Here is a 27,737-nt window from a genome sequence, read left to right as displayed (position 1 = left end):
TCATCTTAAATGTTAAAATTAAGCCACCATTCACCACTTCAGCTGGAAGCTCATTCCACTCCCCCACCACTCTCTGTGTGAAGAAGATCCCCCTCATGTTCCCTCTAAAATTTTCCCCTTTCACTCTTAACCCATGTCCACTGGTTTTTATCTCACCTCCCCTCAGTGGAAAAAGCCTACCTACATTTACTCTGTCTATCCCCTCATAATTATAAATACCTCTATCAAATCTCCCCTAATTTTTCTACACTCCAGGGAATAAAGTCCTAACCTGTTTAACTTTTCCCTGTAACTCAGTTCCTGAAGCCCAGCCAACATCCTCGTAAAGGTTCTCTGCACTCTTTCTATCTTATTGATAACTTTCCAGTAGTTAGGTGACCAAAACTGCACATGACACTCCAAATTTGGCTTCGTGCCAAAAGCTATCTTTAAAACCCTATCCACCTGTGATGCCACTTTCAGGGAATTATGTTTCTGTGTTCCCAGATCCCTCTGTTTTTCCGCACTCCTCAGTGCCCGACCATTTACCATGCATGTCCTTTCTTGGTTTGTCCTTTCGAAATGCAATACCTCACACTTGTCTGCATTAAATTCCATCTGCCATTTTTCTAGATGTTCCAGATCTTTCTGCAAGCTTTGAAAACGTTCACTGTCCAAAACATATCCCATCTTCGAATTGGTAAACTTGCTAATCCAATTTACCACATCATCATCCAGATCATTGATATCAATGACAATGGTCCCAGCACTGATCCCTGAGGCACACCTCTAGTCACAGGTCTTCAGTCTGAGAAATAATTCAGGCTGAGTTTCTCTAGCGTTATGTTTTTACTTCCATCACAATGTCTACAACTTTTCATGTTTTACTTTTTTCCTATCAACCATTTCTGGCTTCTCTTGTCCAGCCATTGCCAAATCCAGTTCACCACTTCACCACGAATACCTAGTGTCTGATCTTCCTGACTAAACTCTCATGTGGGGCCTTGCCAAAGGTCTGACTAAAGTCCATGTAGACCACATCCACAGTTTTTCATTTGTCAACTTTTCTGGTAACCTCCTTGAAAAACTATAAGATTGGTTAAACATGCCCTATCATGCACAAAGCCATGTTGATCCAAATAATCGTATATCTGATCTCTTAAAACACCTTCCAAAAAATTTACCTACTTCTGACATCAGGCTCACCAGCCTATAATTTCCATGGTTACTTTTAGAGCCTTTTTTAAACAAAGGAAGAATGTGAGCTACCCCTCAATCCTCTGGCACCACACTTATAGCTAAGGACATTTTAAATATTTCTGCCAGAGCCCCTGCAATTTCTACACTAGCCTCTCTCAAGGTCAGAGGGAATATCTTGTCAGGCCCTGGGGATTTATCCACCCTTATTTGCTTTCAGACAGCAAGTACTCCTCCTCCTTAATGTGTACAGGTTCCCTGTCCTTACTGCTTGTTTTCCTTATTTCCCATGACTGTGCCCTTTTCCTGGGTGAATACTGATGGGGGAAAAAAATTAGGACCTCTCCCATCTCTTTTGACTCCATACAAAGCTAACCACTCTGATGTTCAAGGGGACCAATTTTGTCCCTTACTACCATTTTGCTCTTAATATACCCTGTAGAAACTCTTGGGATTTTCCTTCAAATTTTCTGCCAAAACAGCCTCATGTCTTCTTTTAGCCTTTCTTCCTGATTTGTTTCTTGAGGTTTTTCTTGTATTTTTTATATTGCTCAAGTACCTTATTTGCTCCATGTTGCCTATACCTGTTATACACCTCTCTTTTTCCTAACCAGATCTCCAATATCCCTTGAAAATCAAGGCTTCCTCTGCCTTCTAAGCTTGCCTTTGATCCTGACAGGAACATACAAACTCTATACTCTCAAAATTTCACCTTTGAAGGTCCTCCACTTACCTTGCACATACTTGCCTGAAATTTTTTTTATCCCAAATCAACACATTATAGATCCTTTCTCATTTCCTCAAATTTGGCCTTTCTCCAATTTAGAATCTGAACCAAAGGTCCAGACCTATCCTTCTCCATAATTAACTTCAAACCAATGACATTATGGTCATTGGACCTAAAATGTTCCCCTACACATTCTTTTGTTACCTGTCCTGTCTTGTTCCCCAATAGGAGATCCAGTATTGCACTCTCTCCAGTTGGTGCCTCCATATATTTATTTAGAGAACTTTCCTGAACACATTTGACAAACTCCAAGCCATCCAGACTCAAGACTTGCTCCACCAGGTTCAGGAACAGCTGCTACCCTTCCACCATCAGACTTCTCAACCAGGGGTAAAACACAGGATTCCGTTCACACCAGAGATGTTTAAAAAAACACACAAATGCTGGAGAAACTCAGCAGGTCAAACAGTGCCTTTATGTGGCAAAAATGAAGATACGTCACCAAGGTTTCGGGCTTGAGCCCTTCATCAAGGTGTGGGGAAACATGCTGAGTTTCTCCAGGATTTGTGTGGTTTTTTTTTAAACTCAACCAGGGACTCATTTAAGGACTCTTACTTTTGCACTTTATTGATTTTTTTCTCTATTGCCGACAGTTTGTTTACATTTCTTTACTTGTTTACATGTGTACGTTAATACAATTACCAATAAGTGGTAATTCTGCCTCACCTGCAGGAAAAAGAATCTCAGAGTTGTATGTGATGTCATGTATGTAGTCTGACAATAAATCTGAAATCTGAGGAGGTTAGTCTCACTCCTCCAGCAGCAGATGTTGTACAGTCTATCACCCTTAAACCTCTGGAAACGTATCATCAGAACATTCCCAATAGGTTGGTTTGCTTGCTATTCTCTATGAGAGATAAATTCCCTCTCTTTGACTCGAGAGCCTTTATTAAATACATCATCCACCAATTGAATTGAGACAAGATTTGGCACCAATGTGACTATAAACTCCAGGGTGATTGGAGCTCTACCCAGTGCAGTTCTCCTGGTGAGTCCTCTTCCTCCCCAATCAAGTCACATCTCACTCTTCCCAACTTAACCTGTCCACCTATTCCTCATAAGACCACTTGCCCATTCCTAGTCATTAGGATATTTTTAAATAGAGTAAAAGTGTACTGATATGTTTTCCTCCACTGTATAGCCCTTACCAGTTACTGTGTATATGAGGCTGGCCTGCCCACTAATGACTCATCCCTTAAGTCATAAAGGTCGCGTTACCTCCCTCTTTCTGGCAGTCCTGTATCTGGATCCGGGCCTATGTGTGCATTAAAGCCTATTGTTCCTGTAGCCTATGACTCTGTGGTTATTGAAAGAGCCTATCAAAATGGAAAGTTTCTGTCAGTGTTCTGTGGTCCTCCACACTCCTGGTTATATGCGACACATTGCTGCATGGCATCATTAAACAAGCATTGCACAATCTGTAACTCCTCCATTCATTGCCCTTAAAAAAAAATGCTGTGTGATGAATAAATATTACAATAGTAAAATGATGCTGCCTTTGTTCTGTACCATCTGATCTGTCTCTGCAACTCTGCAGTTTGATACTATGTCTTACTGGTTACATTATATTTGAGATAACTACTTGGTCTACCACAAAGCAAACTCTATCACTGCATCTTGGTGCATGAGACAATAAATGAATTTGTATTTATCCCCGACTGAGCTCCTACTGAGAGGATGAGAAAATATCTACCTCTAGTGGTTTGTTTCTGCAAGGCATCATTTGGGGCCTGGGAGCAGGTTATCAGAAATAATATATTTTGGATTAAATGTTTTCAAAGAATGTGACTGAAAATAAAGTAAAATTATTTAAGGTTTATATATTCATGCAAGTGAAGTTTAGTGTAAATACAGTATAGTATTTTTGTCTTTTAAACAGTTTTATTCTTAATGAAGGTGTTCTAGTTAGGCATTGTAAAAGCAAGTCTCAAACAACCAGAAAATACACTTATCTGGTATCCACCAATCCCCATAGGTGCCAGATTCCAAGGATTTTACTGAATAATAAAAACTAAGAAAATGCAAGAGACACTGAGCTAGAATGAAATAGAGATAAAATTTCAGGTCTGAGACCTTTTGACAAGAACCTGTTGTCTTAGTCATGAATTGTATGGAATTGGAAGACATTAGAGGAAGGAGCTGGTTGGTGGAGACAAGAGTGGCAAGGGACGTATTGCATTCCCAACAGAAAATGTTGGAAGCACTCAGCAGTGGGAAGAGAAACTGAGTCAGAGTGTGGATCCTTCATCAGAACTGAAAAGGAAACAAAAGAAGCTTGTAAAATGGAGGAAGTTGGGGAAGGTGGAGCACATCTAATAAGGCAAAACAAGGCAGGGGTGAGCTGTAAACAAAACTACGTGGTCGATTGGTGAATGGGAGTGAGAATATGGAAAAAAAAACTGAGACAAAAGACTGGGAACAATGAGGTGCTGGTGGAATTCCACAGGTCAGACTGCATCCAAGAGGATGTGGTGATATGTAATTACACCACTAGGTCAGCAGGGGTCATCCCAGTGACCTTGTATATAAAGCAGTCCAGAGCTACAGTCTAACCTTCCAGATTCATCTTGCAGAGAGACAAGACCTCTTAATGTCCGCTTTGTGGGGTCTGCAGTGCTTCCGGAAGAGAACAGGACCCAGTGTCATCATTCATTTAGGTAGCACTGTGCCCATCGTGGCTTTCCTTGTGAAAGAAAAGATACGATCATATGGGGTCATGTTAGTGGCAGTACACAACAAAGAACGTATAGAGTGCAGGGCTTCTGGCCACACATCTTGCCATCTAGTAACAGGCAGGTCTTTTGCTTTTAAAGTCAAGAGGACCATTTTCTAGATAGTGGCATTTTCCCCGCATTCCACCACGATTCCAGTACAGCAGTCTCTCGCCATCTCTGTCCTCAGATGCATGTGTGTGCTAGTCGTCCCCGGATTCCATTCCTCAGGAAGAGTCTCCAGGTGGTCGGGAATGCGCATTGGAGCAGAAGCAGCTTCCATCCTAGTAGCTATCATAATAGTTTATTAAATTGTACTGATAATAACCACACCAGCAGTGCAAGTATAAGACAGCTTTAATAAACTAATATGTACACTAAGAGGTCTTGTCTCTCTGCAAGATGAACCTGGAAGGCCAAACTGTTGCTCTGGACTCCTTTATATACAAGATCACTGGGGTGACCCCTGGTGACCAAGGGTTGTAATTACATATCATCACAGAGGATAAATGGATAGTGTTTTGGGTTGGGACTCTTGGATGCTCCCTGGCTTGCTGCATTCCCCTAGCAGCTTATTGTTTGCTCAGAATTCCAGCATCTGCAGGTTTTGTGTTTCTCAAAAGAATGTGAGAGTTGCGAAATGCAAAGCAGAAAGACAAGCCTAGCAGGTTAGGGTGGGTACATCCTCCAGTCCCAGAGAGGCGAACAAACAAGCTGAGTTAATATCATAGCTGGAAGGCTGTTACAAACTGAGAAATCAAGTTACTGAGATGTAGAATTTTGTATCGAGTCCAGAAGGCTGCAATGTAACAAGGCTGAAGATGAAGTGCTGCTTATCAAGTTTGCATTGGGCTTCATTTTCGGTGTACAGGAGATCTTAGATCAAAGGTCAGAGCAAGAGTTTGGTGGGAACTGAAAATGGACCCCATCCCCTTCACAGTCAGGTGATCACTTGAAGGTGCTGGGATCCAGTTTGGTGAGGCCAAGGCATGCATCAAAAATTGGTCAGAGCAGATTGCAAAGGGGTCCACTAGAAACTGGGTCTGTGGGTACGGTGCTACCTCTCAATAACTTGTTGCAGTCACATCATTATGCAGCTGATGAATCTCTGATGCAGGAGGAGGAGAGTGAGTGCATCAGGATCACCTGTGTGGCAGTGAGAAGGTCAGAGGAGTTTAGCTGGGTGGTGTTAGGGGGGTTGAAGAATGCAATGTTGTGTCTAGTGAATGATAAAATAAAAGTCGACCATGATGTGCTGAAAGAAATGAGTGAATGTATTATTTTTGTTAGTAAGCTGTGGTAAATCAGTGTCGTTATAAACTGGAAAGAGACTGATCATCAGGTGTGGGGTGCACTCAGTACCACTGTAAGTGGTGTAGATGTGGCCCATCTACCAAACCTCCACCTTGGCAGTCATCAGGCCAGTCTTCCTGTTTATTTGGAGATCCAAGATGGAAGAAGCCCAAAGAGTTACCATGTACAAATTGCCAGACAACAGGGGCAAGGACATACCCAATGTGGGCTTCATCCTGATCACCACCTTTGTGTGTGGCGGCATCAGGTGTGAGTGGAACAAAGGTACGAGGGCACCAAACACCACTTTGTGCTGAAGTTCTACCTGTCCCACATGTTGAGAAAATGGGCCTGGCCCCATTACCAAGCCATGTCACAATCAGCTGGACTTTGCCACACTCTTTTCATGGAAAAGCTTTTTCAGACAAATGCCTTTGACCACAAGGCCATCACACAGTAGTTAAGCCCAGAATGTGCTGCTGAAACTGAGAGATGGATACAGTGTGGTCATTTCTGGAGTAGACCATTCAGGTCATCGGTGGAAGGCCTCATTGTTCACAAACAAGCACCAGGACTTGGCCTGGCTGGTGGTGAGACGAGCCCTCCCAGTCAGATCTTTCCTCTACAATCGGAACATCATCCATAAAACACATTGTCCCCTAGATGTCAGTGGAGGACTGAAGACAGTTGTCTCTTCTCCACACCCACCCCCCAACCTTTGTAGAATGCCAATTCGCTCTGTGTCTGGAGAAAGATGCAAAGGTCCTTGTCACGGTTCATCAGCAGCATGACAGGGGACTATCTAATCTACGGTCTGTTTCCGGGGATGCCCACAGAGTCAGACATCCAGAACTGTTAGAAGACCATCAACTCGGTGAGAGGTGCACTTTGGTCTATCAGCAGAAAAAGACGTCAGTGAGGGAATGCTGCCGCCTGGCACATAGTTGGCTGCAGGAGTTCATGCTGAGGGACACATTGAGGCTTGGTACAACCAATGCGAGGGCGCTCTAGGGAAGGCCCACAGTCTAGAGCAGTTGTTTTCAAACTTCCCCCCTAAACTCCTTAAGCAATCCCTATGCCATAAGTGCTCTATGATTAGTAAGGGATTCCTATGGTGGTATGTGATTGAGAACCACTGGTCTAGACCTAATTGTTACTGATATATTTTGCTTAAGAAAAATTGTAATTGCCCATTTCCTTTGGAGTTATGAAACAGTGCACATAACGAGTCAATTGGTTATGATTAAAACAGTGGTGTTCCAACTTTTTATTTTCATTCACATTACCATCTTAAACAATCCCTTACTAATTACAGAGCACTTACTGAAGGTGGACTGAGAGTTTAGGGGGGCAGTTTGAAAACCACTGGTCTTGAGTCTTTTGGTTAGCGGACATTGAGGGGCTGAGGGGAAGCCCCTCAAAAACAGGATGAAGCAACAACAAAGTGTCACAGTGGTGGCAAAGGTGTAAATGTAACAATGTACACTGATGGAAATGTATGCTTACAAAGCTAAGGGTGGAAAGAGACTTTGAATGGTTTTGCATTTGTAAATAATTATTGAGAATAAAATCGATTTTGGTGCAGTATTTTTTTAAAAAGTCTTCCATGAAGTGATCTATGTTTGGTTTCACCTGTGTCAAAGAAACCACATCATGAACACTGAATGCAGAACACTAGATAGGAAAAAGTGGAAGTAAATCACTGCTATACCTAGATGGTAAGAAAGGTAGAGGTGAAAGGATAGGTGTTGTGTTGCCTGTGGTTCACTTCCCACAGATTTAGACTGACCTGCTGAGGATTTCCAGTATTTTCTGTTTGTGTTTTAGATTTCCAGCATCTGCATTTTTTTTTGCTTTGGTTTTCATTTCATGTCCATCATATGGTTAAGTCACTATTAAAATTCTACAGATTGGAGAAGTACTTGATTTCTTGGCTTTATGATTCCTAGTGGGTTTCATCACCAACCAACAGTATTCTCCCTCTTTACTTCAGGCTCCGGATGAGGACACTGGTCTCGGGGAGCAATCTGCACAAACAGATCCAGAACTTATCGGAAGCAAAAAGAGGTCAAAAACCACAAAGGCAGGAAAGGGAGATCTCCACTTTCCCGAGCTCTCTTCAATTGGCCATCAATTGGAAATGAAGGGGATGGAAGGTACAAACAGAATGTGTTGTCATACAACATTTATGAAATTTTCTGGTTAAATTTTATGAACTAACTGTTGCATATCTTGGGTGGGAGATGGATTTCATCTCTGCAAATTCTACTTTAATTATGATCTCTGTAGAAACTATATTACAAGATGCATACAAGTCAATGGATTCGTTCCTGTCTCTCATGGATCATTTGGAACTCTTGCTGCTTTACATTAATGCACCCATTGAGAAACAATCGAGAGCCTTGATTTTAACTGGATGTACCAGAATTTTCCACTGCATTACGTCACTGGTGAGAAACAAGGTATTTGGTGTAAATTGGTGTTTCACCCAAGCCCATGGGTTTTACCACTGGTGAGCAATAGATTAAGATTACTCTCCACGTCAGCACTTCAAGATATAATGTTTGAAAACAGATTCCTTAACATAAAACAAAGTGGTTTACATATTTCCCTTTTACTGTTGAAGGGATTTAAAATTTAGTAAAATGATCAATAAAAATGCTTCTGACCACATGGACCCTGGGCTTTGTCGATTGAATTCATTTCAAAAGTAGAAAATTTAATCGAGAAGTGTGGAAAGATTTTACCAAATATACTGAGGATTTTACAACTTATTTTTCCCTGAATTCATTTATTTCTAAGATATTTCACACTTCTATAGGAGATATTTTACACCATATTGACTCTAGACATTTCAATGTGCATTTTTTTCTTTCCGTTTTTGGAACAGCACATTATCAACAATGGGGAAACTTGGTCAAACAAATTTATAGTGTCTATCTGTCTGATTATTTGAGGAAAGCAATGCACAAATGCAACTTGATTTGAGAACTAGAATGCATTCTGCCATTCAATTGAAAATCAAGCTATTTTATCATACTGGACTAAACAAAACATGATTTTCTTAAAATGCCAGACTAGCTTTCTTGATAAAATTACAGTGAGATTGGCTTGATTTGGCACAGACCATATAGGAAAGGGTGAATAGTGTTTTTCATTTTTTAAATATTGTTTTTCTTTGCTACTATATTTTACTCCAGTTTATTTTTTGCGGTTACCTCTTCTGTGCAGAAAATAGATGGAGAGGAAGGTGGAAATTTTCAACATCAGTCCAAAACAATGCCCCAGGCAGCTGCCCAAAACCAGGTTTACAACATTTCAACGGAGACCTTATTCAAATTTTAATGGCTTGCAGTGGTACCAAACTGACATCTGATGTTATCCACTGACTTGATAAAGTGGAGCATTGTACAGTATAGGGTAGTGGAATAATTGATCTGAAAAGATGGAGTAGGTCCCAAATGAAAAGCACCATCCAGCAGCTATGCAGATGGCCTTTGAAATTACCTTTTTTTATTAGAAGACAAAAATGTATTTTTCCTGAGTGGCTGTCAGCAATCCACTGGAGCATATTTTTAGCTCCTCAAAATCCATTTGTGGGCCAGAATGCACAGACAGTTTCATCTATTTGCACATTAAGATTGTAACGAAGGTCTTACCATTGCTCTATGGTATCCGTTTGTATTCATCTTTTGTACAGAAGTGTTGGAACATACTTTCCTGGTCAGAGTGTGAAAAAAAAAGAAAATGACTAAAATATTAATAAGAGAGTTAAAATTAGAGTATGAGGAAAAGCTAGTTAGACCTATAAGACCAGAAAGTAGAATTTATGGTTAAGGAAAAAGAAGGGAGATAACAAAATGAACATTGGCGCTGTGTCCTGTGAGTTTGGGGATTTGGTAATGACAATCAAGGAGATAAAGTGAATTGAATGTTCTTTGCATTGGTCTTTGCTATCCCAGGTATAGCTGTAAAATGGGAATTGGAAGGGAGCTGGAACCCAGAAGAATAAATTATTGGAAAGGCAGGTAGATAAGTCCCTGGATCCTGATGGGTTTCTTCCCAAAGTCTTCAAAGTAATGGTTAGTGAGATCATTAATTTTACATTTCCCAAATTCTCTCAATTGATGGTCAGTTTCATCAGAATAGAGAACATTAATTGTAACTACAGTCCACTTGGCTTAACAATGGTCAAAGGAAAACATTAGCAGCTATTATTAAAGCCAACATGGAAAGTAACGGCAGCGCTGCCACTCGTGCAGCCCCAGGAGAGCATAAAGCAGAGATACAATACTGCTCAAAAGGGTTCAAACCCGTGGTCCTATTGCTTGTGGCTCAGTACATACCTTAAACTGCTTGTTAAAGGAGCCAATGGTGTTGCAAGTACAATCCTGCAACCACGAAGGTCTGTGCCCAGGATGCTGGTGCCCGTGCTTGGTGGCAACCATGAAGGGTTGCAGACTCCAGGAACAGGAGACTGGCACAGGACACTAGAAAAAGGGGAAACAACTCCCCGTAAAGGCTTGACCCTATAGGAAGGTGACCAATGAGGGGCTCAGTGGCTGATTGACCCTCGCAAGCTGAGGTTTCCTGATTGTGAGGTTTGGATCTGGAGCTTGGTTGCTGGTGGATCAAACAGGAGTCTGTGCGGCTGCAGGAGAGCTGGAGGTGAATCCATGGACACTCAGTAGGTGTTTTTATGGAGGGTTGCTACTTCAAGGTTGGCTCCATTGGCAGAGAAAAATCTGCACTTACCTTTTTATAGAGAAAGCCTAAAAGTCTGCACCAGTGTTGCTTTGTTGTGCCCTCTGGAGCTGATGGAGGCGGGGCAACTGGTGCCATAGCACCGCCTGCCAACATGACATCATACACATGTGCCGAGTGGGAAAGAGCCCTAAATCAGAAAATGGTAACCGTAGAGCAGGTATTGTGAATTTTAGGACTGATAATAAGAACATACCTCCAATGCGTTCCCTGCCATGCTCGGGATTTTAAAATTTGCCCTCCTGTATCTCAGTCTGATGATGTCATCGCATTGTCATCAGCCCACCCCACTGCATCGGCAGCATATTTATGGAGCGCTCTGCTCCATCTGTGTGACCAGCCTTATGAAAGATCAGGTTTAGCATCTTGGAGTCGTGTACGGAGGATTTATGGAAGTAGGTTCAGCAACGTGAGGGCAGAGAATATCCACCTTTACAATCGCAATTTTTTTCTCTATAAAAGGACCTAGTGGCTCTGAAGGGACTCTCTTTTGGTTCTCTTTCTCTCTTACTGTAAGGGGCTTGTAGGACCTGTTACTGTGCTCTATACATCTAAACATCAGGTGTAATAAATTTTAAGATGGACAAAATCCATGGTTGGAAAATAAGCAGAAGCTTCATTGAAAATTTAATCCGTGGTGCTGATATTTTGGGGTGCATGCTATTTTCTGATGTTTCTATATTCAGAATGAAATTTATACTAAGAACAGAAAATGCTGAAATACTCAGCAGGCCAGACAGCATCTATGGTGAGAGATAAAATCAGAATTTAGTTCAAGACATTTTTATAAATCCAATGGCTAGATTTAGAATATCTAGAATTTCTAGAGAACCAGCTTTGTTTTGAAGGTCAAATCAAAATACATTACAAGATTCAGGGAAGCCAATTACATGTGATTTATGTGCAGTGTGTGTCAGCTAAAAAAATGTTGCAGTTACTTACCTCACTTATCCCGACAGCATCAGACCATGAACTTCAATGATAATGTGCAAGAGAACACCCTCCAAATCACACACAAATCTAATGTGAAAATATATTGTTGTTCCTTCATTATTTCAAGGTCTAAATACTAAACCCCACCCCCACCTAACAGTACCTTTGCCAGAATAACTGTAGCTTTCAACAAGCTAAACCGCCAACACCTTCTCAAGGGAAACTAGCAATAAACTATAAATACTGGGCTTGCCAGAAAGGCCCATAGGCTAAAAAATGATTTAAAAAGATTATCCTTGATTTATTTTTCTCTGATGGCTTTTAGTTTTACAGTAATCTTTCACAGGTCTTGACCTACAGCTAATATTTTGCTCATTAAGTTCCATAATTATCCCTCTTGAGTTAACTGTGTCAGAATGAAGGCGATACCAAGGCTCCAGTATCTTTTTCAATCGTTAGCCATTTTGTTGCCCCGAGTGTTTTTTAAGATACTCAACAAATGTGTCAGAAGGTTCCTGTGGAATGGTAAAGTGGCTAGAATCACCATTCAAAAGTTGAGGTGGGACTATAATTTGGAGGTGGGGAGGTTTAAAATGACCTGATTCCAAAAAATATTACTGGGCTGAGGCAAGGCTTATCACCTCACTCTTTGAGGGAGAGCCCCCTCCTGAGCATAAATGGGACTACATGCAGTAGGTGAAAAGAAAGCAGGAGAGTTTATACATGAATGGGACACAAAATTAATTTCAACGAAAACAGATAACCCCCATACTAAAGCATATACTTCAGGCATGGCAAAGAATAAATGAATGTATTGGATTGAAGCTGGGGATATCTCCCAAAGCACCCTTGACCCAGAACAACTTAATTCCCTTGACTCTGGGTAATAGCATCTTGGGCACCTGGAGGATTGTTACAAGCAAAGGCAGCTTATGTCATTCAAGCAGTTGAGGAACAAATATGAATTGTTTAACAGGACATTCTTCTGCTATCTGCAAATAAGGTCTTTCTTAAGGGAAAAATTGGGACCATCTGTGACCCTACCTAGATGTAGTAACGTGGAGATTCTAATTTGGCAGGGGAATGTGTGTAAATTTATCTCAAAGATGTATTGCATATTCCAAAGTGAGGGCCCAAAGCCGGGCTTACACAGGTCGAGGGAGAGATGGGAGTTGGACTTAGGCACAACTATCAATGAAGAGTGGTGGCAAGACCTGTGAATGAAATCGTCAATGCCAGATGCAGGTTGGTGCAATACAACCTCTTGCACCAGCTGTTCCTCATACCACAAAAATTACATAAATCAAAGCCTGAAATTTCAGAAATGTGCTTTCGATGTGGTGTGGAGGTTGTAACTTTTGTCCACTCCACCTGGTAGTGAACAAAGGTAAGATCTTTCTGGGAAAACTTGGGGAACATTCTGAAAAAAATTACAGAAGTGGATTTTCTACAGGGTCCAGAAGTGTCCCTTCTGGGAGACATTAGGAACGTGGATTTTAGACCAAATTTTGTTCATGAAGGTCACCTTGGTGGCGCCAGGAAGTGTATTGCAGTTTTGTAAAAGTCTGACTCCCAACTAAATACCACACGATGGAATGTGGACATGCAGAATCGCATTCTCCTGGAGAAAATCATGTATGACCTAAGGAAGAAATATGACACATTTGTTAAGGTGTGGCAACCTTACTTGCATATATTGGTGCACAGAATGATTAGGCCCCCCCGAAATAGGAGTATTGTAGCAATCCATCCCAGTAGGAAAATAAATGTGATCAAGGAAGTGGGACGTGGCGCAGGCGACATGTTTTTTCAGTTTTATTTTAAATTCCTTTTTAATTTAATTTATTTTTAATTTCTTAATCTTTGTTACTTAGCCTTTCTGATTGTTTTTTTTTCCCTAGGGTTCTGTTGGGGATTTTGACCCACCAGAATTGGTATTGATGCAATTTGATTGACTGTATTTTCAGTTATACGAGGGGGGAGTGGGGAAAGGGGGTAATAAATACAGACTCTGTATGTTACATAAATGTTAAAAAAGATTATATAGTTTGAATTTTACGAGTCTATGAAAATTAAAATAAAATATTCAGAAAAATATTGTACGAAGCCCTGACCACACAATTCAGAACCAGAATTCTATGGGTTAGCAATTCCAAATTTGAAGCTAGTAAACTGGGGTCATGAAAAACTTAAGTGGTGAATGTGGGTCACAAGTAACCTCTCTGCAAAGTCAAAAATCTGGCTGTCTCAAAAGTTCCAGGGATGGCTGTTTCTTGAGACTGAAATTCTTTCACATTGCTCCAGAAGGAATATCTCATGGGGAATTACATCATTGTGTATGTTTCTAAAGTAAAAATTGCATCAGTTCACACAACTCCTTTAAAGCGCCAGCGATGGGGACCGGAGTTTGAATCTCGCACTGTCTATACGGAGTTTGTCCTTCCTCCCTGTGTCTGCATGGGGTTTCCCTGGAGGGTCTGGTTTTCTCCCACCATATGAAACATACCAGATTGTAGGTTAATTGGCATGGGCTCATGGGTCAAAATGGCTTGTTACTCCGCTGCATGTCTACATTTTTTTTTTAATTTAATTTAAATCAGGTGCTCATGGGTGAATCTTCTGAAAATTGCCAATCTGAATTTCTGCAAAGGAGTTGAAAATGATTAATTTCACCTTTAACTCTCCCTGGTCTATTTTCAATTAGATATCATTAAACAAAACTGAATTTAAACAATTAAATTTTGAGAGTAAAGAATTCAGCTTTGACTTGTCTCATTGAAATACAGGTATTTAGTGGTCTATTTAAAAGCCATCCACCTCACCATTTTTCAAGTACATCATCTGGACAATTCTCATCGGAAGACCAATTTGCACGTTCCCTTTGGCAGTCAAACAGGTTTATGAATACTTGGGATGAGAAATAAGAAAAGGACACTGAAGTGTCAGATGGTCTTCTGAAGTTAGGGAGAGATTGTTGCATCAAAGTAGATTTGCTAAGCACTGAATTAAGCTAAACTTGACCTGACTGGAATTGTAACATCTGTAATTTCCTCACAGCAAGATATTGACATCTTGATGTAAACAAAATTGGTATTAATTACCAGCTCATTATAACAGTATCTATTAGTTGTAAGTGGATGATACAAGGATAATAATGCATGCCCATATGCTTTATTTCAGTCCAGTTTAATTTTCAGCTCTCTAGATTCTGAAGTAGCCATAAAAAAAATCATAGCAAGTCCATGAGTGCACTAAAATAATTAGCTATTTCTCACCACGGTTTCCTGTTATTTTCTTTCTCCCAAAAGGATAGATCTTAGTATTCTTTTCCTATCTTTTGTAGTTGGGATTATTGCCCTCAATGAACCACCCCATTCATAGATAATTCAGTCTGAACACTGGGAACTAAAACTGAGTACAATTTGCCACCCGAGGAGCAATTTAAAATTTCACTATAACCTAAGCAAGTTTGCTGTCTGTATAGCTAATTTTTTTTTTAATTCTCAGGAGTAATTATTTGTTATTGAATACTATTTGCACTTTTATCCATTAATCGTCTGATAAATTTGTTTAGCTGCCTTCAGCTCACGTCTGATCATGTCATTCTGAAGGAAAGCATTTTGATAAACAGTAACTTCACATTTTTTTTTCAAATTTGGCTTTTGCATTTGCTGGAAATCACCAAGTATTTGGACAGGTGAAGTTACAGTCTCAGACAACAGTTATTTTACCCATGGTGTTCTTTTCTGTAGAACACAGAATAATACAGCATAGGTACAGGCCCTCAGCTCATAGGTCTGTGCCAAACATGACATCCAAATCAAACTAGAATTCTGCTGCTTGCACATAATAGACATCCTTCCATCATATTTATGTGTCGATCTAGAAGCCTCTGAATGTCCCTGTTGAATCTTCTGCTAGCACCTCTCTTACCTTTCAATTCTAGCCATCCCTACTCAATGTGTAAAGAAAATTTGCCCCACACATCACCTTTAAACTCCCCCCCCCCCCCCACCAAACTTGGGGGAGGCAGATGTTTTCAAGACCTACCCAGAGTATTGATGGTTATTTGTTTTGTTTTGGTGGGATTCCCCTGTTTTACATATTACCTAGTTATCAGTAATTTGTTCTTGTAGCATCATTCTCTAATAGCCATTCTCAACTTTTTTTTTGGCTTTGGCTCCCTTAGGGCTCTCCTCAAAGTTTATCAGCCCCCTTCCCTGTGAAGCAGTCAAGTTTCGGTACTTCTCTCCTACCGACTACGTAAAAAAATACTTCCAGTGCCCTCCATAATATTTGGGACAAAGGCGCTATTTTTCCTTTATTTGCTCCCCAGTTTTAAGACTGTAATCAAACAATTCACATGTGATTGAAATGCACATTCCAGATTTTATTTAAGGTTATTTGTCTCTATTTTGGTTTGACCATGTAGAAATTACAGCACTTTTTATACATAATTCCCCCATTGCAGGGCACCATAATGTTTGGGACATTTGGCATCACAGGTGTTTGTGGTTACTCAGGTATGTTTAATTGATTCATTGGTGCAGGTATAAGAGAGCTAGGCTTGCTTCTCAGCTCTTGATCACTTTTGGAGCCCGATGTTGCCATTTTTCAACATGAGCACTAGAGTTGTGCCAATGAAAGTCAAAGAAGCCATTATGAAGCTGAAAAACAAAAATGAAACAGTAAGAGAATGAACTTAAGAACAAACCTTGATTACCAAAATCAACTGGAATATCATTTAAGAAAGAAGAACGTACTGGTGAGCTCATTCATTACAAAAGGACTGGTAGGCCTGCTGATGACGGCAGAATTTTCATCATAATGAAGAAAAATCCCAAAACGCCTATCCGACAGATCAGAAACACTTTGTGTCAATGACTAGTGTCTGCAGAAGATTTCATGAACTAAATCCAGAGGCTAAACTGTAAGATGCAAACCACTAGTTAGTCACAAAAACAGGATGGTCAGAATACAGTTTGCCAAGAAGTATTTAAGAGCTTGCAGAATTCTGGAAAATTGTCTTATGGATGATGAGAGCAAGATTTAGCCTGTATTAGAGTTGATAGCAAGAGCAAAGTAAAAGAATTGCCCAAGATCCAAAGCATCTGTGAAACATGGTGGTGGAGGTGTTATGACCTGAGCATGTATGGCTAAAACAGGTACCGGCACACACTTTCATTGATGGTGTAACTGCTGATGGCAGTAGCAAAATTAATTTCTAAGGTTCATATTCGAGCAAATGCCTCTAAACTCATTGGACATCATTTCATCCTCCAGAAAGACAATGATCCTAAACATACTATTAATGCAACAAAGGAGTTTTTCAATAATTAAAAACTGGGAAATTATTGAATTGTCAAGTCAGTCACCAGATCTAAATCCAATTGAGCATGCCTTTCATATGTTGAAGAGAAAACATAAGGGGACAAGCAGGAACTGAAGATGGCTGCTGTAGAGGCCTGGCAGAGCATCACCAGAGAAAATACTCAGCCCTTAGTGATGTCTATGAATCACAGATTTCCAACAGTCATTGCATGCAAGCGATATGTGATGAAGTACTAAACATGATTACTTTAATATACAGTACCTACCAATGCTATGCCCCAAATATTATGGTGCCCTGAAATGAGGGGACAATGTATAAAAATTGCTGTAATTTCTACATTGTCAAACCAAAATGTATACAAATAACTTTGAATAAAATCTAGAATGTGCACTTTAATGACATGAATTGTTTGATTACAAATTTACAACTGTGGACTACAGGGGCAAATAAAAGAATAAAGTTTCTTTATCTCAAACATTATGGAGATCACTGTATGTTACATAAGGTCAAAAGAAAACAAGGCTTTTGCTTCAATGTGTGGCGGCACCATTAAGAATGGCTGCTGTGGAACATATAGCAGAGGTCACTGAGCTAAAACATTCTTCTGCTTTCACTTTTACAAATAGATTCAAATAACAGTGAGAAAAATCAGTATCAAATTAGCTCAAATGAATGAGGGCTTGCTTAGCATCCCAGCAGTAATGGGTTCAATGCCCTCATTCTCCATTGTATTTGGGCAGCAAATACAATGCTGTTACTGCACCAGCAATTGGGAATGGGGTTCACATCCCACGCTGTCTGTAAGGAGTTTGTATATTCTCCCTGTTCCGGTTTCCTCCCACTGTTCAAAACATACCAGGGGTTTTAGGTTAATTGGATGTAATTGGGCGGCATGGGATTGTGAGCCAAAATGGCCTGTTACAATGCTCTGTCTTTTTAAAATTTAATATAATTTTAAAAAATATTAAATGTAATTATTTCTTCAACAAAGGAACACATCTTAAAGCAAAACAGTGCACTGGAAATTGTACCCAATCTCTGAAGTGTCATATTAAAGCGGCAATTGCAGGGATTAAAAGAATTGTGATGGGATTCCTGCAGATTTATGCAAGTTTACTAGTAGTGGAACTCTTAGTATTTATACAATCTAATTGGCCATATTATAAAACAACAGGTTGAGGAGTTCATTATGTGTGCAGAAAGGCCTAACTTCTGCTAGATCATATTGCTAACCTATCCGAGAAAATCAGTTAAGGTGTAAACTTTGAAGTAATGTTTGGAAGGCAGAAAGAGTTCCAGAGATGTAGTTGGAGCATTAGGGGTCATGAGATGGTCCAGGGAGCAAACAGAGGATAGAATTGGAGTGAAAGTCGGAGCTGAATAGAGAGCCGATCTGGCCAGGTTGAGGCTTTATCAACTGACTTACTACCATCCATACTAGTTCTGTGAGTGACTGAAAAGACTAATATGGGGCCTGCAGTTTTTGCCACTGGTTGGGCTGGAGGTGTTTGGTGAAGCAAGTAGGTTGAGTGTTTCAGATATGGAGCACTCCTTTCACTTTTTATGCTGGACTTCTGAAAACAACCAAAGCATAAACTCAAGCATTTCAGTGCCATCCTGAATTGCTCCTTCTCTACCGTAGTGATTCATGGGTGGGATTCCCAGGTGAAGAGGAGATCTCGAGAACACTCTTTTCCTCCGTCCAAGTTGTAACGCCTTTGTTACCTGACTCAGAAGAGAGTTGCTGCTTCATGGAACCGGTAGCAGATGTGCAGACAACATGGCCTGCCCCACAGAGCTGACTGTAATTTGGGCTTCAGTGCTGGGATGTTGTTGGCCTGTGAGAGGATGCTGTTGGTCCACTTTTCCTGCTAATGGATTTTGTGGCGACCCCGTTAATGGAGGGATATCTGATCAGTGCTATAGATGGCCCCAAGTCTTGGATCACTGCTGCTGTTGGACACCTGTTTTGTGCCAGTTTTGAGACTTTCATCTTCAAATATTCTTTTCCTCAGGTGGCCAAATGCTCTGCCAATACATTAAAAAGATATGAGGAATTTTATTCATAATAATTAGGGGTTTATTGTCATAAGCATGGAACAATATATACATGCATCAAAATTCTTACTTGTTGCGCCTGAGTAATAAAACAACCAGAAAGACAATTAAATAATTACATGATAACCAGAAAAATAATTAAAAAGAGACAATAAATGTAAAATAATTAATAGATATTAGGAGTTATACGAGCGCTAAGAAATAGTCACTTAGCAATAATGCAGGCAGTCCTTTTGGTGGTGTCGGGGCAGTTCCTGATTAGTGCAATAAGTGGAAGTTCAAGAGCCTCATAGCTACAGGAGAGAGAGAAAAAAAAGCTGTTCTAAAACTCAGAGGTGCTGGTCTTTTTTTTGTATTTTATTTTTATCTATTGCACCATGAACCATAATCAGTAAAAACACATGCACAAGTGTTTATCATTAAAAGATACATAGTGACATTTCCATTTTTTTCTTTTCCCACCCCCCCCACGCCCATTCAAAAACCAATAAATAATGAAACACACAAAACAAAGAAAACAGCGAAAGGAAAAGAAGCCGTATCACCCACGTCTACATACTTAAAGCTTATCGTGCTCGTATTCATATCACTTGAAGAGATGGAGGTTTTACGTCGGCATTTTCTAACATACTTTATGTATGGTTCCCAAATTTGTTGTCTACCACTGTTGTATTTTTAGGCTTGCTTCCACTTTCCAGGTTGTCATAATACATTTTTCTGCTGCTGTTTGTGAAATCATAATAAATCTTTTTTGGGCTTTGTCTAATTTTAGTCCTAGCTTTTTGTCTCTTATAATATTTAACAGAAAAAATTCTGGATATCTCGGTATATTATTTTTTGTGATTTTGTTTAATATTAGGTTTAAATCTTCCCAGAAAGTTTTCACTTTTGAACATGTCCAAATTGCGTGTAATGTTGTTCCAGTTTCTTGTTTACAGTGGAAGCGTCTATCGAATGTTGTTGGGTCCCACTTGTTTAATTTCTGAGGAGTAACGTATAGCCTATGTAGCCAGTTATATCGTATCATACGTAATCTAGTATTTATTGTGTTAGAGGTGCTGGTTTTCAGGCTCCTGTACCTTCTGCCTGAAAGTTGCAATGAGATAGGGTTAGTTTGGAGAGGAAGGAGGTTTTGTTGAACTGCTACATTTTTTTTTAAATTGCACTTCCATCGGCCATTTTTCAGTGTTATTATATGTGGGTAGTTTGCCTTCAAAAGAAAAGTTGAAAAGCACAACGAGTAGGACAGCATTTATGGAAAGTAAAACAGAATGAACATTTCAGGGCATTGGCCCTTATTTGCAAATTTATTGTGGAATAATGTGGAGGAGAAGTTTAAGGTCACATGAATAGAAAGATAATTGTGTAGAAAATGGTGTAATTGTTCAAGTCCCCATTGGTATGCATTTTAAATCACAGTTTGTCCCAGATATATTTTAGTGTATTTCATGCAGTTGAAGAGCCCAGTGCGCTGAGTTTGAACTGTCATAAAGACAATAGTTGGATGGCAGCTAGTCAGATGGTCGGTCGGTCTGTGTGTGGGTGCCCGGCACCTTCAGCAGGAAGGAGGCTGAGTTGCTTCATTCATGAGTGCTAGCACTGCCTTAAGGAACTGTCTGGTGTGCTCACCCAGCAGCTTCAGTTGGAAGAAGGGAGACTGAGTTCCTTTGTCCGCGGGTGCCAGCACTGTTGTCCTGACAGCAGTTTGTCACACACTGACTCCGTGCGTGCGTGCGTGCGCGCACTGTGCTCAAAGTCCCCTTTCAGGAGGAGGACTTGGTGTGGCAGGTCACTTGACAACCCAAGTCAGGGTTTCAGAGGAGAAGACTTGTATGACAGAAGGTCACTTGGCAACCCTATGCAGCACGTCGAATGATCCAAAGACTTGTTAGCTCAAACCAAGGCTTTAATCAGCAAAAGACTGGAGCGTATTACAGCACGGTCGACCAGTCCAGACCGACCTGGGTCTGATTAAGAGCAGCCCTTTATGACCTGCTAATAGGTGTGGCTACGACTCTCAGCCAATCACAACTATAAGCAAATATACATTAGTGATCGTATCCTGTACTATCACACCCTACAAAAAAAAGGGCTTCAGAGGTGCAGACCTCGTGTTAGTGTCTAGGAGGTTACTGTGTGAAAATTTCCCTTTGTGAAGAAATTGAAGGTGGTTGTTACCACTTTAAAAAAACTCAGGAAAACCTCTCCTGTTCCCCTGCCAAAGTCATAAGTCTGCAGTGATAACAGTCATCTCTCTCTCCAAGTCCAACTAAGACATCTATGTGCAACTAAACTAAGAAATCCACGCCTGGAGACCAGATTCTGTGGACTGTTCTTTTGACTGACTGACTTGAGGTTTGGTTTTGTGAGTTTTATTTTGGGGCAAGGCTTATGTTCAGGTGTTAAGTTTATTGAGTTAATTCTAATATTGACAATTGTTAATAAATTTTGAGTGAAATATAACCCATTTGTTTATACATCTCTCATTTGCTGCTGAGGGTAACATCACAGATTTGCCTCCAGTGCTTCTGCAGCCAAACAGAGTCCAGTCCAAACCTTGGCAACCTGAGCTACAGATCTGAACCTCTGACATGATCAAGAACCCTTCATCACCTTTGGCACTCCCTCGTATCCCGGTTCTGATACCTGGTACCCCTTCAGCCAGTTTTAAGCCAGTCTCCAGCAGCCCACAGCCTCTGTGGGTTCCTCAACTTGAGTCACCAGCATCCCACCCCATGAGTGGGTCTTTCAGCCACAGAGACAAATCCACCACCATGGTAACCGTCCCATGGGTCATCTCCTCTGCTTCTCCTTCTCGGACAGGGGATGGTTTCCCCATTTTCTGGTGCTCTGTGCCAGTCTTCTGCTCCCCTGGAGATTGCAAATCCTCGTGGCTGCTGCCAATCATAGGCGCAACCATCTTGGGTACAAACCCCATGGTTGTGGGTTTTTTAATGAAACTACCATTGACACCTTCATCAGGCCATTTAAAACCTGTGTGGAGATGAGGCAGTTGGCTGAGTGTTTGGACCCAGCAGGAGCACTGTATCTATACTCCTAGCTCCCCACGGGTCTGCTGTTACAGCGTCTCTGGCTGTGCCGCCATTTTCAAGAAATCTTGGTTGACCAAAGTGAAACAAAGAGTAATTTGTAGTTGCGTCCTTGTAAGCTTGGCATGAGCAGGATGCGGAGGATAAAAATCTAAGAGCCAGGCGTTCTTGTTAGAGGAGGGTGAAAGGGTTCAGACCAGGAGGCCATACCCCAATGTTCTTTTAAAGGCCTTAGTCCTTTCTCCAATTGTTTGAGGAGCAATCTGTTTGAAGGCTTGCATTTTCAAAGACATTTTCCAGCTACAGCAGTAATTGCCGCACAGATAGAAAGACATGCCACTGAAGTGGGTATATAAAACATACAAGAACTGGCTCAATGATACAGCAATTAGTGCACCTGTCCCACAACTCCAGGGACCTAGATTCAATACTCAGGCAGAGTTGGTACAATCTCTTCATTTATCTAATGAGGTTCCTCCTGGTGCTCAGATTTCTTCCCAAACCAAAGACATAGCATGTTAATTAACTATTATCATCTCCCCAATAGTGCAAGTAAATGTAAAAGGATCATCAACATGATCAAGGTCATATAAGAGAGAATTTACAATGCAATAGTACAGGGGAATGGGGAGATGGGAATGGAAAGGCTTGGAACATACAGCATCAATCTTAATTTGCTTAAATTTCTTCTGATATTGCAATATGTTTTAAAATGAATTATTTTAAAATTATGACATGCAGCACAGTAACAGGCCCTTTCAGCCCAAGATCCCATGCTACCCAATTGACCTACAACCCAGGTATACTTTTAATGGTGGGAGGAAATCGGAACATACAATGGAAACTCATGTAGACACGGGGAGAATGTATAAACTTCTTGCAGGCAGCGCCAGATTTGCACCCCAATCACTGGCACTGTAACAGCGTTGTGCTAACCGTGCTGCCCCTGTATCTTAACCTTCAGACTTCATTGTAATCAAGTTGAACTTGCATTGATCCCAGATATGTTGTTCACATTTGGTTATACAAGAACTTTCTTCAGGATGATTATCAATAGTTGCTAGGATTAGGGGCATAGTGGGAGTACACATAACTATCCATTCAATTCTCTTACGTAGATATTAGTATTATGACTTTGCAATAATGCATCAATCAAATTTGCTGTCTACAAATCAGTGCTCTAATTCCAGGAAAATGCAAGATGCTGAAAAAGGAGTTGAGAATCCCTTTATTGGTGACGTCTGACCAGGAACAAACAAGGAACACTCTCCACCAGGTAAAATAACTATGCACAAGAATGCCAACTACTTTGATATTTTTGTCAAATAATTGCTTGTAACAGTTCATTTTGCCTTCTGTCCATCAGCTGCACTCTTGGGAAAGTGGCTTGAAAACCTGATCTCAGTGCTAGAATTCTTCCAACATTTTCTACTTCTGTTTTGGATAAGTCCTTCCAGCATTTTATCTGTTTGTTTCAGTTCTCCAGATTCTATTTCTTAAATTTTAGAACTGTTCTCAGCACATTGATAATGTTCCCTTAAACCCAACTGCTCAAATATTTACAGGAAAAGTTTTGGTCATTTCTTTTTTGATTTTCTCTCCACCTTATTTTCTCTAATTGAGGAGGCAGGAGTGGAATTACATCAAGGGGTGGATTTCAACTTTCTCTGCTGGGATGATTTCCCACCTACCGTATATATCTGTGTAAAAGTCGACCCCCCTCCCCTATTTTTCATCCTGCCCACCCACTGTAGCCCCTGATGCTCCAATCGTGGACTCTAACCTGGCAGCATTCCCATCTGAGCTCTCGACTGCAGACTTTCACCTAGGCCCTGACCACCCTCCCATCCAAGCTCCCGATGCCCCAATCATGGACTCTCACCTAAATCCCATCCACCTGCCCATCCAAGCTCCCATCATCCCAACCTAGGCCGTCTGCCCATTGGAGGTCCCGACATCCCGACCGTGCACTCTTGCCTAGGTCCTAGCCGCCCGCCCATCCGAGCTCCTGATACTCCAAAGGTGGACTTATATCCTGATCCTGGCCAATCACCCACCCATCCAAGCTCCTGATGCCTCGAAGGCCACGGGTACTTATTGTTGTCATAAATAGAATGCATGTAATAGTTCACCCCCTAAATCTTACCCTAAAATTTGGTCCACAAAATTCAACTATTACCCACTTGTATTCAGTACTTCCATCTTTGAAAAATAAATGCATTAAAACAAAAAAATGTGAGAAATATTCTGCAGGTCAGGCAGCATCTGTGGAAAGAGAAACATTTAACATTGTGATTAAAAAATAGTTGATCTCAAACACTTATTCTATTTCTTTATTTATTTTTGCTGCCTAACCTAGGTAAATATTTTCATCATCTTTTTACTCTAGGTTTCCAGAATCTGGCTTTTAGGGTTTGACTGAAAAATAAAATCTGGCAGCTTGGATAGAAAATTGCAACAGAATTGCAACTGAATATATTTGGATTTCTATTTAGTTATATTTTATATCAGATACAGTGCTCTTGTGGTTAGGTGATGGCAATCATTCAATCATTTGGCCTCCCTCCATTCAGTTGTTAACCACTGGCAGAAACTGTCATTGTTAATTATGCAACGAATACGGCCTTACTGCGCAGCTTAATCAATTAAAGCATTGGAGCTTAATGTTGCAAAAAGAAATCTTTTAGGGATCAATAATGAGTTGCTTCCATTTCTTTTTTGTGGGGTTTGAAGTGATAAATGATGCAGTTATGTGAACTACAGATTGGTGGTGAGGTCACCAATGGAGCAAATGGGTGGATAATTTGGGAGATGGTATATTCCTTCTGCTGCTTATGCAGTGCTCTCAGTGACATTCTTAACATCATCCTGAATGTTCCTTCTCCACTTTGAGCATTCTTGGACCAGAGCTTGCCAGAAGTCAGTGGGGACATTACACTTCTTCAGCGAAGCTTTGAGCATATCCTTAAATCTTTTGCTCTGCCCACCTGGTAATCTGTTCTCCTAACGGACCTCATAATAAAGGATCTATTTCAGGAGCCAGATGTTGGGCAAGCAAAACCAACTTAAGTTGGCCTCAGTACTAGGGATATTGGCTGAGAGAGGACACAGATTTGATTGTCCTACCTTCCAGTGAATTATGATTTTGCAGAGAAGACCGATAAAATTTTTCTTGTGCCTTGAGGTGCTCCCTGTAGGTAATATGGGTTTAGAAGCATTTAGGAGGACAGGGATCACTGAGTATGGCAGACTTTTGACTTTGTATCAATTCTCTGATACGCAATTAGAGAACCTGGAAATATCTCTCCATTTAAAAGTGAAATACACTTTATACGGTGGCACAGTTAGTGGAGCAGTTACCACAATGCTGTTGCAGTGCCATTAACTGGGGTTTAAATCCGGAGCTGAGTGTAAGGAGTTTGTATATTTTCCCCGTATCTGCTGGGTTTCCTCCCACCATTCAAAACGTGCTAGGGTTGTAGGTCAATTGGGTGTAATTGGGGGCCATGGGCTTGTGGGCCTGTTACCATGCTGTATGTTAAAAAAAAACAAGATGCTGTTTTATGCTAAGTTTTATGCTATTTAAAAATTTGTCTTAACCATACCAATCATACCATTAAGGTGCTTTTTCCCTGTAGTAATGTTTGGGGGATATGTTGTTTGACTGGACAACTACAGCATGTCACTCCAGAGAATTAGGATAAAGCAGAGCTGAAGAATATGCAGTAGCCCACAAGAGCCATGAAAATGTATATTTCTGCTACTGAAGTATCATGAAAAAGGGACTAATCTTAATGTCTTCAGAATGGAATTTAGCAGTGGCTTCAGTTTCATTTTATTAAATAACAACTAACTGTAAAGTTGGTCATTTTGTTTCTCATTTTGCTGAAAAATATTTCCTGGATGACATTGACAGCTCTTTGTGCTTTCGAAACAGTACGTGACAGATTGGCCGTTTACACACCATGTTCAGCAGAGAATAAATGTTAACAGAATTATTCTTGGTTTTACTTTTAGGCTACAGGAGAAGCACAGAAAGCCAGGAACTCTGCATGTAGAATGCATTGCCCAGGATGAGAGGGTTATATATAATAAAATCAGTCACTCCTTATGGAAATGTGTGCCACATTTATTTTACCCTAAATTAAAACAAAACCATTTATTGACACCTTTGGTTTCAGCATCTTCTTATTCCATAAATCAGGATAAACTGCAGAGGAAGATAATTTTAGGATGTTGTACTCTTAACGTATCTCTAATTACCGTGCATTTTGGTATATGTCGATCCCCATTTTTTGGGTTGTCTGGGCCTCCCAGGAACAATCCAAAATTTTTTTAGAACACCCCAATCACAGGTAGCAAAGGTGTAAGTAAGTTTATTTTAAAAAAAACCCTCAGCCTACCAGACAGCAACAGCGACGGACCACGGAGCTGGAGCGGGGACATCATGCTCCAGGTGGGAGAAGAAATCTTGGCCAACCAGACAGCAGCAGTGACGGCCCACGTAGCTGGAGCAGGGACATCGTACTTCAGACGGGAGAAGAAATCTTGGCCAACGAGACAGCAGCAGCGATGAACCATGGAGCTGGAGCGGGGACATTGTGCTCCAGACGGGAGCTTAAACCTTGGCATACCAGGCAATGAACCATGGAGCTGGAGCGGGGACATTGTGCTCCAGATGGGAGCTTAAACCTTGGCATACCAGGCAGCAGTAGCGATGGTTCATGGAACTGAAGCACCAACATTATGCTCCCGATGGGAGCAGGAACCTCAGCCTACCAGGCAGGAGCAGCAATGGTGACCTCAGAGTTCCAGGTAGGAATGGTTATGGCAGTGTCCATGGGTGGGGAGGTGTCAGAGAGCAGCGGCCCCCACGATGGGGAGGTGCTTCCAGCATTGACCTGTACGCCAAATTGGCATCAATCTATTTTTTTTTGGTGAATTTAAGGTCTCAAAAGTATATCTGGCATATAAGTCGACTACCCCACACCCACCCCCCCAACCTTTTGAGAAATTTTTTAGAGTTTCATGACTCGATTCATTCGCTGAAATATACAGTAGATTGAACTTTAATTAGCTATACATTTAGTTCAAACACTATTCCTTAAGGTTTAATGTGTATTTGTGCAATGGCAAGATGATGGTAAGAACATGTCTAAGCATTTTATGGTAAGCTATGCAAATTGCAATGTTATTTTTAATGAATTATTTACACCTTCTTCAAGACATTAAGCCTCTATGTTGTCTAACTACAAATCAATGTCTAATATGGTCAGGAGGTGCTATGCGGGTTCTGATTACACACAGGTTTATATGTTTATTGATGGAACTGAGTCGGGTTTCAGGGTGGCAATCTTTATTGTCCCAAGCAAGGAAAAAAACCCTGTTTCCTGAGGCACCAGTTGAGGGTTCAGTGAGAGGCTGGAGGAACTCAGCGGGTCAGCAGAGTCAGTGCCAGAACAAATCTAATCAGGGAGCATTGATAGCAATGGCAGCATGGGACCGGAGTTGGGGGGAGGTGGCGGTGGAAGCATGGGTCTGAGGGAGAGTGGTGGCGGTAGCGTGGGATTAGGGAGGGTTGGCAGCGGCAGCATGGGACCGGAGTGGGGGGAGGTGGCGGTGGAAGCGTGGTT

At 40.9% G+C, this 27,737-nt stretch overlaps 1 protein-coding gene and 1 long non-coding RNA gene across 12 annotated transcripts in view; one reads left to right on the top strand and one right to left on the bottom strand.

Moving 5' to 3' along the window:
* Nucleotides 1-26,221, top strand: part of LOC138743282 (cyclin-dependent kinase-like 2) — a 76,315-nt gene extending 50,094 nt beyond the window's left edge. For 4 of the 10 annotated variants that reach the window (XM_069898358.1, XM_069898359.1, XM_069898357.1 and 1 more), the window contains 3 exons: nt 7,961-8,123; nt 8,257-8,429; nt 19,569-19,753. In XM_069898358.1, the coding sequence (XP_069754459.1) occupies nt 7,961-8,123; nt 8,257-8,429; nt 19,569-19,733 (501 nt within the window). In that variant the 3' untranslated portion in view covers nt 19,734-19,753. Of the gene's footprint in view, nt 1-7,960; nt 8,124-8,256; nt 8,430-19,568; nt 19,754-23,294; nt 23,381-23,470; nt 24,422-26,121 lie in introns of those variants that run through there. The other 6 variants (XM_069898361.1, XM_069898363.1, XR_011344779.1 and 3 more) reach the window with 5 other exon arrangements.
* On the bottom strand, nt 16,047-26,627 carry LOC138743285 (uncharacterized). Of its 2 annotated transcripts, none has more exons than XR_011344782.1 (3): nt 26,508-26,627; nt 18,722-19,024; nt 16,047-16,331 (listed from the first exon to the last, which is right to left on the bottom strand). It is a non-coding gene; the product is annotated as an uncharacterized lncRNA (long non-coding RNA). The 2 variants fall into 2 exon arrangements; XR_011344783.1 differs by lacking the exon at nt 26,508-26,627 and adding an exon at nt 19,125-19,345.
* Nucleotides 26,628-27,737: the final 1,110 nt, after the last annotated feature.

The sequence above is a fragment of the Narcine bancroftii genome, chromosome 9, assembly GCF_036971445.1.
Source record: "Narcine bancroftii isolate sNarBan1 chromosome 9, sNarBan1.hap1, whole genome shotgun sequence".
Lineage (NCBI taxonomy): Eukaryota > Metazoa > Chordata > Chondrichthyes > Torpediniformes > Narcinidae > Narcine > Narcine bancroftii.
The sequence above is the reverse complement of the archived record's forward strand: the minus strand, read 5'-3'. Positions and strand labels throughout refer to the sequence as shown.